The 12,793-nt window shown below is 38.9% G+C and overlaps 1 protein-coding gene and 1 long non-coding RNA gene across 4 annotated transcripts in view; one reads left to right on the plus strand and one right to left on the minus strand.

Moving 5' to 3' along the window:
- The window catches only part of LOC129034237 (uncharacterized), a 28,483-nt gene extending 19,140 nt beyond the window's left edge, over window positions 1-9,343 (minus strand). The window contains exon 1 of the long non-coding RNA XR_008501785.1: window positions 9,231-9,343. This is a non-coding gene — a long non-coding RNA (uncharacterized LOC129034237). The remainder of the gene's footprint in view (window positions 1-9,230) is intronic.
- Window positions 1-12,793, plus strand: part of ADAMTS9 (ADAM metallopeptidase with thrombospondin type 1 motif 9) — a 172,007-nt gene that overhangs the window by 116,745 nt on the left and 42,469 nt on the right. For 2 of the 3 annotated variants that reach the window (XM_054483816.2, XM_054483817.2), the window contains 2 exons: window positions 2,435-2,602; window positions 9,248-9,421. In XM_054483816.2, coding sequence (XP_054339791.1) covers window positions 2,435-2,602; window positions 9,248-9,421 — 342 coding nt within the window. The remainder of the gene's footprint in view (window positions 1-2,434; window positions 2,603-9,247; window positions 9,422-12,793) is intronic. The other variant, XM_063661878.1, reaches the window with a different exon arrangement.

Raw genomic sequence — 12,793 nt, forward strand, 5'->3', positions numbered from 1 at the left:
TTTCTTCACTGTAGTCAAGCAAATTTTACCACCCATGATTCTATATCCTTTAAGTTCAACTCATTTCCTAGAAATAAATATATCTTTGACTCCCAGTGCTGTATCTCCCAGTTTTCCCCATCTCTGTGTTATCACTATCTATCCAGTTGCCCAAACCAGAAACCTGAAAGTTATCCCTGGTACTGCCCTTTCCTCTCCACCCTAGAGTAGATCCATCATTTCTACTTCAAAAAATATATCTTTTTTTTTTTTTTTTTTTTTTTTTAATTGAGATGGAGTCTTGTTCTTTTGCCCAGGCTGGAGTACAGTGGTGCTATCTCCACTCACTGCAAGCTCCGCCTCCCAGATTCACGCCATTCTCCTGCCTCAGCCTCCCAACTTCCCCTACCTAAGCATTCCTGAGTCACTTTCTCATTTCCACTGACACTGTATTCCCACTTGGGCTCTACTCAGGCAAAGTAAATGTTTTGAAACAAAAATCAGACCATGTCTTACTCTGACTTGAAACTCTTCAGTGATTTTTCATCTTGTGCAGAATAAAATCCAAACTCATAATTGTAGCTCATAGCTTTGCTGCCTGACCCCAGGAAGTGCCCCAGTGAGCCCTCTTCCAACCACTCCAGCCTGTTTGTTTCCTAGTACTTATCTCAATGAATAATCATATATTTATTTTTGTCATCACTTAATTAATGTCAGCTTCCCTCACTGGTCTGTAAGCTCCATGAAGGCAGAGACTTGTCAATTTTGTTTATTGCTACATTTCTAGTACTTTGCATAATTTCTGGAACATAGTAGCTGCTCTATAAATGTTTGTCAAATAAATAAATAAATTCACTCCAAATCTAATTGAACCCTTATATTATTTTCTTTCGGGAGAAACATTTTAAAATATTAAAATTGGTCACTATTAATAGGGATTATCTGTGTGCAAGTCATTAGCCCACTTCTAGAGATTTGTGGAGATACTTCTAGGAACTTCATTCTAAAAGCCTTCTAGACTTATACTGCAAAGTCTTTATATAGATCAAACACTATAGGTTGAATGATTAATATTTTTGTTTTGGTATAGATATTTCAAGTTGGGTGCCTTCCTTCCATCCTGTATACTCCATTAAGATTTTCAGAATGACTACTCCAAATCATAATATTCATCAGATTAGAGCTCAAATGAAAACAGCAACATTTTCACCTTCTAAAGTTAAAAAAATTAAAGCCAAATGTATTAGTATACGTACTTCACATTTCTCTATGAGCAACTATTGAAATTTTATAGTGGTTTGTGTTTACTAGAAAAACATGTCTGGTACATTTATGAATGGGTAACTGTGAGCATGCTTGGTAATAGTGGTTGAGTTAATATGTTTCATGAGTTGCATGTTTCACATGGTGCTATTTATTAGGCATAAAAGGGCATGTTGGTAATTTAACAAAATTACAAAGTTAGTGGGGGAAATAAGAAATATTGAATAGAAGGAAGTGACACTTGAAATCTGTTTTCATTGCGTTTTCACATTTTGTTCTTCATTCTTAAATTCATTTCCCTCTAAAAAGCAAGACCATTATATTGGGAAATAATGTGTCTTGAAAACCTGAGCCAGCAGCTTATGATCTGAGTGGTAATGACTTCTGTAATCACTAATGAGGGAATGGACATTGCATATCTCAGCACACTCACTGGGGCCAGCCTCTTGCCTGTTTTACAAGAAGCTGTCATATCAAATTTTTGTCCCGACTCCACGGGCACTTTGATTCCTAAACCTTTCTGAGAAACCTAATCTGAAATCAAAGTCAAGTTTCTCAGATGTGGTCAGACAAGGTCACATTTAAAACAGTCCAGTGAATCTGCAGATCAAAGTTGAAAGGTAATGCCTCCCTCCCAAAATTGGCACAGACTTACCTGCTAGCTTACCTTTCAGTTTCTAACGTGCCTTTTTCACCTCTTCCCAATGGACTGGGAAAATGAGAGCTTATCCTCTGGAAAATGGTTGAAGAGTTTTATTCTTAAATCATTTAATTAAGAAATTGAACATAGTTGTGTTTTGGAAACGCACCTTTATCCCAATCAGTGAATCACAAGGCATTTTGTTGAAGAAATATATCACTATTTCATAGTAGGACTTCTTAAAATCAGAATTTCATGGTAATTTCAGGTTCATGAGCTTTATTTTTGGCTCCAATTCTCAGGATTTACCCACACCCTTGAGTGAGCCAAAAATGCCACATAGGATTGCTGCTGTAATGCTACGGACATTTTTTTTTTCAATGCCACCTTCCTTCCCTATTAAGCCTTGAGATATTATCCAAACTGGCTCTATAAAAGAGGGGAATGGTAACTCTTGTTAGGCATTGTCTTAACATCTCACGACGCAGGTTTTTTCTCAAACTCCGTGTGATTAAAAAACAACAACAACCTTGCCATTGCTTTATATTGCAGTGTTCTGTCTCTTGTGGTCGAGGGCATAAACAACGAAATGTTTACTGCATGGCAAAAGATGGAAGCCATTTAGAGAGTGATTACTGTAAACACCTGGCTAAGCCACATGGGCACAGAAAGTGCCGAGGAGGAAGATGCCCCAAATGGAAAGCTGGCGCTTGGAGTCAGGTGAGCAATGCTTCTCCTCTACTGACTGCTTCCTTACGTTTGGCCACGGGGCTGACCCCAGTGTGTTCACTTGTGTTTCTATGCACGGTTTTGGTTTTACCGAGGGGAGCTCAGGGACTGGGAGGGGAGAATCATTACCTAGATAGTCAGGATACTTACTAGCTGTGTGACATTGGGCTTCAGCCTCTGGAGCTTTGGATAATACCTATAATTAGGGGTGGCTGTGAGGGTGAATTCTAAGTGGAAACAGGGGTCAGATGGAGCACAGATCAGCCCCTCAATACTTCACTGATGGCATTGCATTATCACCACGTAGAAAACTACTAACTCTGACTGCACTGAAGCTGACTGTGGTCACCTGGCAGAAATTGAGTCTCAGTTTATCTTGGAGGTTCTTGAAGAAAGGGCTATCAACAGAAAGTATTAGAAAATACCTCTGCCTGTTTGCTTGTTTACAAAAGGTGAAGGAAAGGAGGGAGAGTTCTCTGTTATTTTCTAGCTATATGACCTTGGGTAATTTAATTTTCCTGAGCCTGCTACACATGGCTCTTATGAAGATTTAATGCAATCATGAATGCCCAGTGCTTTGCAGGGGTCTTGAATCTAGTAGGCTCTCAAGAGTAATATTTTGTTTGGACAAGTGTTATGTGTGTATGGGATGGAGAAGGGTGTGAGTACCCAAGACACTGATTACAGTTAGACACCACTAATTCTAAACATTTCATAAGCTAGTCAGGAACTGGGTGTGAGTTTCCCTGTTGAACTTGAAACAGGAACTTTAGAAGCTTCTGTTTAATCTATAAACACTGGATATGTGAACTAAAGCCATTCATATCAAATCCTTAGAATAGATCTGGTAACTCCACACTTGCACATTTTCTTAGTTTGGTTGAAGGTGCTAACTTAAAAGTAATAAGGCTCAATTCCTTTTAAAACATTCTGTATTTAATGCTGCTCCTTCTCTCCACTGATCTGAATCAATGAAGTTTTACCGTATTTCCGGTGCTTCCATGCAGTGGAGAATCATTCAGATGACTCCAGATAATTGATGGGAATCTAGGTTCAAGGTTGGCGGGCTCTAGCATGGATTCTTCCAGAGCCTAGAATCTTGATTCTTAAGGCCCCAAAGCAGCTTTGGCCATAGCATACATTAATGTGGGGAGGATTTGAGAATCCTCCATTTCAATATGACTAATGGAAAATTCCTTCAGAAACCTGAATGTATTTTCAATGCCCTGATCTGGCATCACTGCCCTCCGTATCCTCCAGTCATCATTCTCCAGGGCAGTAGCCTCATCCCTCTCAAGGCCTTTATCATAATGAAACATGGGGGTTTTGTTTGTTTTAATTTAACAATAAAAAAAAAATCTATACCCAGCCAGAGCTAGTTCCTCCTTTGCCTTCCTTCAGGGAGCATATTCAAGGCAGTATTTCATACCAGTCATCCTTCTTAATGTTTTTCTAAGTGATCCTTGTCATCTGTTAACTTCCATCCCTTTTATTTTTTGGAGCTATTCGATTCATGTAAAAGCTTGCAGCTAGTATTATTTAAGATACCACGCTAATTAGCTTGTCTCTTGTGGACTTTCATGATCTGTTACTTTTTTTTATGTTCCTTGGCCTCTACTTATCTGTTTGTATTTACCTCTGAATATTAAGTTCAGAGCATGTAAATGATGCTCATGTTAAAAGCCAATATTCACAAAGGATAATTAAAAGAATCTTTTGCTCTTTATTGGTAAACACAGAGTGAGTTTTAATCCAGCATCATGTGATCTTGATGGGAAGCCTAAAATTGCTTACAAAGCTGTAATGATTAGGTTTAAACCCTGGGGGTTTTTGCCAACATAAGGTAATAGGATTATCAGAATGCCTCCCCAGAAAAAACTGCACCTGTTCAAAATGATTGCTTGGAAAAGTCAAGTCACCTTTGTAGAAAATGCAAGTAAACACGGTTATATAATGGTCTGTGGCCAGCCTTATAATGTCCTGATTTGATTTGTAGAAATGAATAATAAAAGCAGGCAAGACAAAGTACCGCATGGGTAAAATTCAATTTGGGCAATTTAGAAGTGTACCTGAAAATAATCAGACCCAGTGGTTAATGGAGAAAGACGGTCTGCATGATTAAAGATTATTGGCTTCCTAATGATCCAGTGGTAAACAAGAATATCCCTAAGGCTGTGATAGTAAGCAAGAGTAATGATTGTCCACTTGCAGCAATATTTAGAAGATTTTATATCTGGTCTTTCTGTTTTCTGCTGGTAGTTACAGCCTAGTCATCCTGTCTTCAAGGTAGGAAAAATAACTGGTTTAATTTCTCATCACATCGAAAGGTCTGATGATAATATGATATATAGAATATTTGGATAGAAACTATGATAGCCATGCTAATCTTTACAGTCTCTCCCCCAGTATTGATGTTTTGAGATTTAAAGTGGAATATTTCACTTCTGGGTCTTCTGACATCTTGAATTCGTAAAGAAAATCAGCTTTTCTTGAAGGGGGGGTGGAATTATCCTTACTGAAGCCTTAAAGGGTTTTTCTCTCTCTGAAAAGGTTACATTTAATTTGTTTAGATATTTTTAATCAAGAGCTAAGGAATGCCTATGAACTTGTAAGACAAAAATTAGCATCAAGTTCTTGATTCAGACTGACAAATGTGAAGATTCAATATTCCCATGACACAAAAGCGTTTCACAGTAAAACTTTTTTAACTTATCCTATCTCTATAGAGTTTTGAAAATAAAGATCAAAAATAAAAAGAATAAATTATCAGATTAGAATGAAAGTAACACACCAACACATTCATCAGTCATGAATTAATGCAATCAAGTCATTCATCAGTTTTGAGATGCAGGTCTTCTTCACGTTCAACACCTTTGTGGTCAGGATGGGCTTCACAAACTATGGAATGTCATGATTTCCTTAACAGCCCTTGTTGTCTTTCTTAATGCTACTAAATATAATGGTGTGTTTTGCAATCAGTGTTGTCTTACATTCAATGAAATAAACATCAATTTTTAAAAGCTCTCCAGTGCTAATGCTGAAATGGAAACTGGCAAATTGCATTAGGAATCTACCATCCATTCTTGATTAAGACTTTTCTTATAATTACAACTAGAGCAGCTGGGTTGTGGTGTCATTCTGAAGTGTCCTTCAAGTGTTTAATGGAGAAATGTGGCAAATGTGTGGCATGTGTTCTTTGAGAAATTCAGGAAGCCATATGCACGTGGTCAGTGAGGAGAACTAGAGTTGCTTTCGTATTTTGTGCTTTCCATTTATTTTGTTTGTATTTGAAGCATGAGCATTGATATTGAATTGTTTGAAGACAGGCCTCTCTCCCACACCCTCACTGACCTGCTACAAAAGACTGCATCATATTAGCACCCATTTAAAAACTGGGATCACAAATGCACATTCGCAGTAGCTATGCTACCTTGTCTAAGACAAATTTTACTTTGTGTTTTTGGTTTTGGTTTTGCTTGAGTTAGGGTGATTATCTCTGTTTTTTTTTTGTTTGTTTGTTTGTTTTATTTATTTATGGAGTATCTGCCTAAATGGTTTATTGGGAAGTACCAGAGGTATTTTATGTAAAATGCTTAGCCTAGAGCTAAGCTTTCAACTGGGGGTGATTTTGTACCCCACAGGACATTTAGGAATGTCTAGAGACAGTTTTGTTTGTCACAACTTGGTGGGGGAATAAGGGGGAATGCAACTAGCATCTGGTAGGTACAAACCAGGGATGCTGCTAAACTTTCTACAATGCACATGACAACCTCCACAAAAAAAAAAAAGAATTATTTAATTGAGAAACCTCAGTATACTAGCATATACTGTATGCTAGTATAGAAACCCTAGCATATAGTAAGTGCTTAGTAAAAGTTTGTATTATTATTATTATTACTTATAAAAGTTGGTTTATATAGTTATTTTTCAAACTAACCGCTGCTTTAATGTCATCACCATAATTTCAGCAGTAATCCTGGAAGAAAGTATATAAAACTCTTTCTAGGTTTTCAACTATATATTATGATTCCCTAAACATCAAAAGTTCCATGGAAATTCTTTCTGTCTATGGAAATAAGCATCAAGTTCCCCTTTTAGGTTGGTGAGTTCTGCATACTAGCATTGCACAGTGGGGAGTAGAGAGAGATGAAACACAGCTCCCAGCTCAGGAGTTCAGAATGAAAAACATCTACTTTGAAACCTGCACGAATAGACTGTGGTGGTGGGATAATGGCTGTGGGGGGAGCACATTAATAGAGGCCATTCAGATGTTTTCATCTGCAAACAAACTAAAAGGTATACTGAACAGAACAAGAAAACTTGGATTTACACACATATACACATACCACCACCATCACTGCTTCCAGGGTCACACAGAGGTCTTTCTGATGCTGTTTTATTCATGGGGTGCCTGCACAAATCTCTCAGAATTCCAAGCAAGCCTGGCTGGCTCTCTATGCAAACTGTTGCCTCCCTTGAGATAGCACAGGAAGAAAAGTTGAACACAGAAAACTAACTCCGATGGAGTGTACCTCATTTTGAGCAAAGATTACTGTGAATGCATTATTCAGAAAGGCAGGCTTGTACCTTGCTGTGAGCACTTAAGTCATGTAGAAACTTTTGAATGTGGTATTTCAAAGCTGGCTTTGCATCATGAAAATCAAAAGCCAGAATGACATATTGTATAATTGAACCTTCCTGTGTCTTAATTTGTCTTTTGAAAAATTATCAAACATTGTAGGAAGTGATTTTTTAAATGTTGGATACTTATGGCTCTTAGTACCGTGCCTTCGTTGAACCATAAGTAATTTTTTCAATTACAATAGCATCAAAAAGAGGTTTCATTTATTTAGTAGCCTGAATAGTCTTATACATTCTAAAAGTCTTTAAGTATGTTTTCATTTTTCTTTAGGTTATTAAAACATTATGAGATTCTGCATATAGTTGAGCCCTGTACCAAACTCAAATTTGTTTACAATATTCTTTCTGTATTTCTATTTGGATATATTGTTCCAGAAATGTGCTCTTTTATATTTAAGACCCCAAATTGAAATAGTCAAAAGACTTTTTGGTTGTTGTTTATTGATGATGATAATGTTTGAACATTTCTGTCATTTATGGGGTAACTCTACCATGTTACAGTACATTCTTTTCCAGTGTAATCAATGGGAAATATTATTCATGTCGCTCTAATGAGCATTAAATGGCCATTCTCTATAGAAAGGGTCATCACTTGTGTTCAGGAATCCTCCCATTACACCCAGGACATAATGACTTTAAAAGTCTGGTTTCTTGTGGGTCACAAACTCATTCAATCCAATTAATACAATTGAACCCAAACAATAGTAGCTATGTTGATCCAAAATATTTTCTTCTGTTCAGCTAGCTTTGATGTGAACATATGGTTCTCCTCTCTGGCATAGATTTATCTGAAACAATATGATTTCTCAAGTTACCTTCTAAATATCATTACCTGTTTTCTTAAAATCTGAAACGGAGAGAAAATCAACATTCAGCAGAATACATTTGGGTGTGATTCTTGATAGTAAATTTCCATTAATAGCCTCAAAGAAAGTTGAATGTTGCTACAGGTTAATTGGAAAATAATTTTTTCAAGTTTGAAAGATCATGATTCAATTATTTAAGAAGACTTCCTCTTGGGAATATGGCATTAATGTATGTTAAGCTTATTTTCTCAACACCAGACCAATAAATGGAGGCTGAGCTATCACAAAAATTTGGAAATAATTTTTAATAGCTAAGTGTAATAATATGCCATTCTTTCCAAATGTAGCCTTTAGTTTCTGGCTGTCAAAACTTTAATCAAGACAATAATTCTTGGCCTGGCCATAAGTGAGATTATGAAACCCAGCAATGAGGAAACCATTAAAAAATTAATTTAGAGGAAAGTTACTTGCAGATTTAATATGGTGTTTTGCAAGTTGGTCAACAAAATGTTTCAACATGATTAACAATATTTTTCAAGGGCTGAAAACATTAAGCCCGAGGAAATGGTTTTTCCTGTCAGCTTTTATTCTTCATATATTCATCTGAGGTTGTAAATAGACACAAATTCTTTAGTGAATTCCGTGGTTAAAAAAATATTGCCTTATCTCCGTGAATAGGAGCAAGAAAAGGAAGAGACTGGAGAAAATAATTCCACTTATAAGGTCCTAAAATCTTCAGTGGGTTACTTCTCCTTGGGTTATATTTTTAATCTGCCAAGAAATTCTTCTTGTACAACACTGTCTCTCCAGTTTTTATGAGTCTCAAATCCTCCAGGATAGAAATCATTTCAAGTTTTCATTTCTCATGGCAGCGCTATTTCCAGGTTGTGCTAAATGATTCATAATGATTTTTATCAACCTCTTCAATCCTCCAAGAATTTCATTAACTTGAGGGATTCCTCCAAACTTGAGCACCTTCCTCACTCTCCAGCATGGATAAGATAAGCAGTGAGTTTCCAGGTTTAAGACATGATCTAGGATCCCTTTCATTGCAAATTAGAAAGCGATGTGATAGCTATGAAAGTCATTGGATTAGGAGTACATTCCCCTCCTCTGTGACCCTCGACACCCCGGGCCCCCCCAAAAATAAATGAGCCGAAGCTCCCACTTACGTCCAGTGTCTTCTTAGTGCTCTGTGTCCTGTGGCCGAGGCGTACAGCAGAGGCATGTGGGCTGTCAGATCGGAACACACAAAATAGCCAGAGAGACCGAGTGCAACCCGTACACCAGACCGGAGTCGGAACGTGACTGCCAAGGCCCACGGTGTCCCGTCTACACTTGGAGGGCAGAGGAATGGCAAGAAGTAAGTAGAGCCACGAAGTGGTACCTGCCAGGCATTTCACGTGTGCGCCCCTTGCTATCATCACATCTGTTCCCTATAAAGCCAGAGAAGTCACCGAGCATGGTTACAATGCTGGCTCTTTCCCAAAAGGTTCACTGTCAGACTCGCGCGTTCGCTCCAACAAGGGCGAGAGAACTTCTTGTTTTTAAGCAATTCCTATGTCTGTCTGTCTGTGTTCCTAGTGTTCCAAGTCTGGCCGCCTCAGGAAAAAAAAAAAAAAAAAAAAAAAAAAAAAACTTCAACAGGCCATGGGCCGAATGCATTCAGATACCTTTCACAGAAGGAGGGGGAGATAGAAGGAATATTTTAAATATGTGTCTCCAGATTTGGTCATTCTGTATTTGTTTAAGTAGCCACAGGGCAGACTTTAGGTAGAACCTACTCTGTATTTTTCCTCTTTCTATGACTTTGGCTGCCAGGTAGAAGATACGCATTCATGTGAAACCGTGATTAATTAGTGAAAGATTTCTAACATTTAAAAAAAAAAAAAAAAAGGATGGTATCTGAAGAAACTGCTCCGTTGATGGTCCGTGCAGAAGTGGACAAGACTGGCTTTTTCCCTGGCTTCAAGTTAATGTTTGGTTAAGGAAAACATTGTGTCCATGGGGAAAATTTGGCCAGGGAGGTTTTGTAGGAGGTAACCTCTGTTTCCAGAACAGAAGATTAAACTGTAGAAAAGGGGGGGAAAGAATTAGAAAGCAAAACCATATCCACTGATGTTGGCATAAAAAACAAAATGCATGCTGCTTGAGGTGCAGAGATAATGAAAAATAAGACAGGAAATTCCCCACCATGAAGAGCTTTTCAGAACATAAAGAAAGGGTATGGTTTGGAGAACAGTTAGACTGTATCCCTGGCACTGTGCTGGGTACTTTTTGTTCATTGCTTCCCTTAATCTTTTTAACCACCAGACAAGGTGAGTATTATTATTATTATCATCATCCCATTTTGCAGGTGAGAAAACTGAGGTTCACAGCATCTGTGTCATTTGTCCAAGTGTCACATACCTAGCACCTAGCAAGTGGAAGAAGCAAGACTTGATGCTAAGTTTGTTCTCTTAAACCATTATGAAATACTAGAACTGCATTCTTTACCCCATGGGGATCAGCTGCCCAGCCCTGTCTTCCTCTTCCCTCGCCTCCTCATGGATTACTTCCATTGTTTGCAGTAATTTCTTTTCTTTAGGAAACTTACCCTCTCCATCTACTCAGTCTTTTTGCTGTTTTCCTTCTTTACTTTTTTATTCCCGCCAGACAGTGGCAGGGAGGAATGCCTAAAGCAGTTACATTTCAGATTAACAGCTCTTGAGCCACACGAGTTATTTGGAACCCTAGAGACTATAAAATTCTACAGACTTGGTTCATATCCCAGCACTGCCACACATTAGCCAAGGGACTTAGAACAAGGATTCTTGATTTCTCTGAGCCTTGGATTATCCATTTGTAGAGTGGGCATAAAATAACTTTGCAGAGTTGTTCTGAGAAAACTGGAGATAATAGTGTTATCTATTATGGATTGGGGATTGGCAATGTCAGATATAGAGGGAAGAGGAGACTCCCTCATCTCTCTCTCTCTCCCCCTCAGTGTGACCTCTTGATTCTCTTTTTTTCAGACCTACCATGGCCTGTTCTCTCCATCTCCCTCTTTGTGTCTTGCTAAACTCAACCCTGCCCTGAGGAGCGGAAAGTAAGAGAGTGTTCAGAAATGAATCTAAGCTGACTGCTTGTGCTTTAGCCAGCTTTTGAAAATGCTAGAGCCAATCATGAAAATGCACACTCTGTTTACAATTCCTTTTGCGTCCCAAAGAATAGAAAAACCTTGCCACATATGCACTGAGGAAATTCCTCTTCTCTGATCATGCAAAATATGCCTAAAATTTACTTCTTTGCATGTGTCGTGCAGATGGATCTTTTTTAAACCTTACTCAAATATTGCTGTTAAACTCTGTAGAAGAATAGAAGGCTTCAGGAGATAGCCTGGCCTGGGCCTCTATTTAAGAAGCTTACTAGAGGGTTGCCATTCTCACAAAGAGAAAAGACTCTGAGTAACAGGAAAAACGGAGTCTAATAGTCACCCTCCTGGGAACACGCTTTCTCATCTGCCTTCACCCAAAGTGGAGAGTCTAAGGAAGGAATACTGGGGTGGTGAAAGTGGATGGAATATCATAGGAGTATCTCCTATGATATTCCTATGGTATTCTACAGGAGGCCGGTCATTGGCAGAGTGAGGCCCAGGGCAGCTGGAGGTGGGGAGAAGCCCCACCAAAAGTCTTCATGTTTCCCATACATGCAAGGCCTGCTGACAGCCTGCTCAGAATGTCCCCGAAGCAGCAAGACTGAGAGTGAAGGATGACAGTAACTGGGCAGTTACCTTAATTGATCAAATCAGGAAAAGCGTGGCCATGCCTCCTGTTTGCCTGGGGTAGTCCTCATGTAATTATTAATTCTTCCTACTTTAATGATCAAAAGCGCCCTTGTTCAACAGTAAGTTGGGTGGTCACTTGATAAGACAGAACCCTTCAGGCTCCCCTAAATCACAGCCCTCACCTCCGTTCTTGCTGCCACCTCCTCTCACATCCATTCTTTCAGCCACCGTTTTACCTGATATCCACTGATGCAGGCACACGTTTCCACTTTTCTCCCACACCTAGTGATGTCTTGACCTGAGGTCAGAGAGTGTGCCACAGGGCAGCCTCTCAGCCCACTGAATGGGATGTGCGGGAGCCCCCCATTACAGGATACCCCTTCTTTCTTAGCAGTCCCTGGCCACCACCTCAGAACTCTTGTTTGCTTGAGTATGCACTTTGCCTTTTGCTTCCCCTTTTAATAATCCCCTATTTGGACTATTAAAACCCACCAGTTTGTTGGCAAGGTGTATTTCATGCTAGGTCCGTAGGATATGGCACCATCCTCTTTTTGAGAAATAATCCAGGCATCTGCCTAGAGAAGCACAGTTTCTGCACCCTCACCATGGCCATGGTCATCAGGGATGTTCTGTACAGCCACACAGGTTGTACACTGCACAACTTTGAGGGATGCCATTTTTATACAATGTGAGGAGCATCCCCTAGAGTTGTATAGTACAATGGCCCTGATACTGAAGATAATAAAAATAATAAAGCTTGTTGTTTACTAAGCTACAAACTAGGCACTATGTTGAGTATTTTCACATGAAGTACTTCATTCAGCCCTTTCCATAACTCTCCGATGTAGTATTGATATTTTTATCCTCATTTAATAGGGGCAACTTGGGGCTTAGGTAGGTTAATTTATCAATGATCATGCATTTAGTAAATAATATGGCTGGAATTTGAAGCTCAGAAGCTTGAACTCT

The sequence above is a fragment of the Pongo pygmaeus genome, chromosome 2 (genome assembly GCF_028885625.2).
Source record: "Pongo pygmaeus isolate AG05252 chromosome 2, NHGRI_mPonPyg2-v2.0_pri, whole genome shotgun sequence".
In the NCBI taxonomy this organism is placed as follows: domain Eukaryota; kingdom Metazoa; phylum Chordata; class Mammalia; order Primates; family Hominidae; genus Pongo; species Pongo pygmaeus.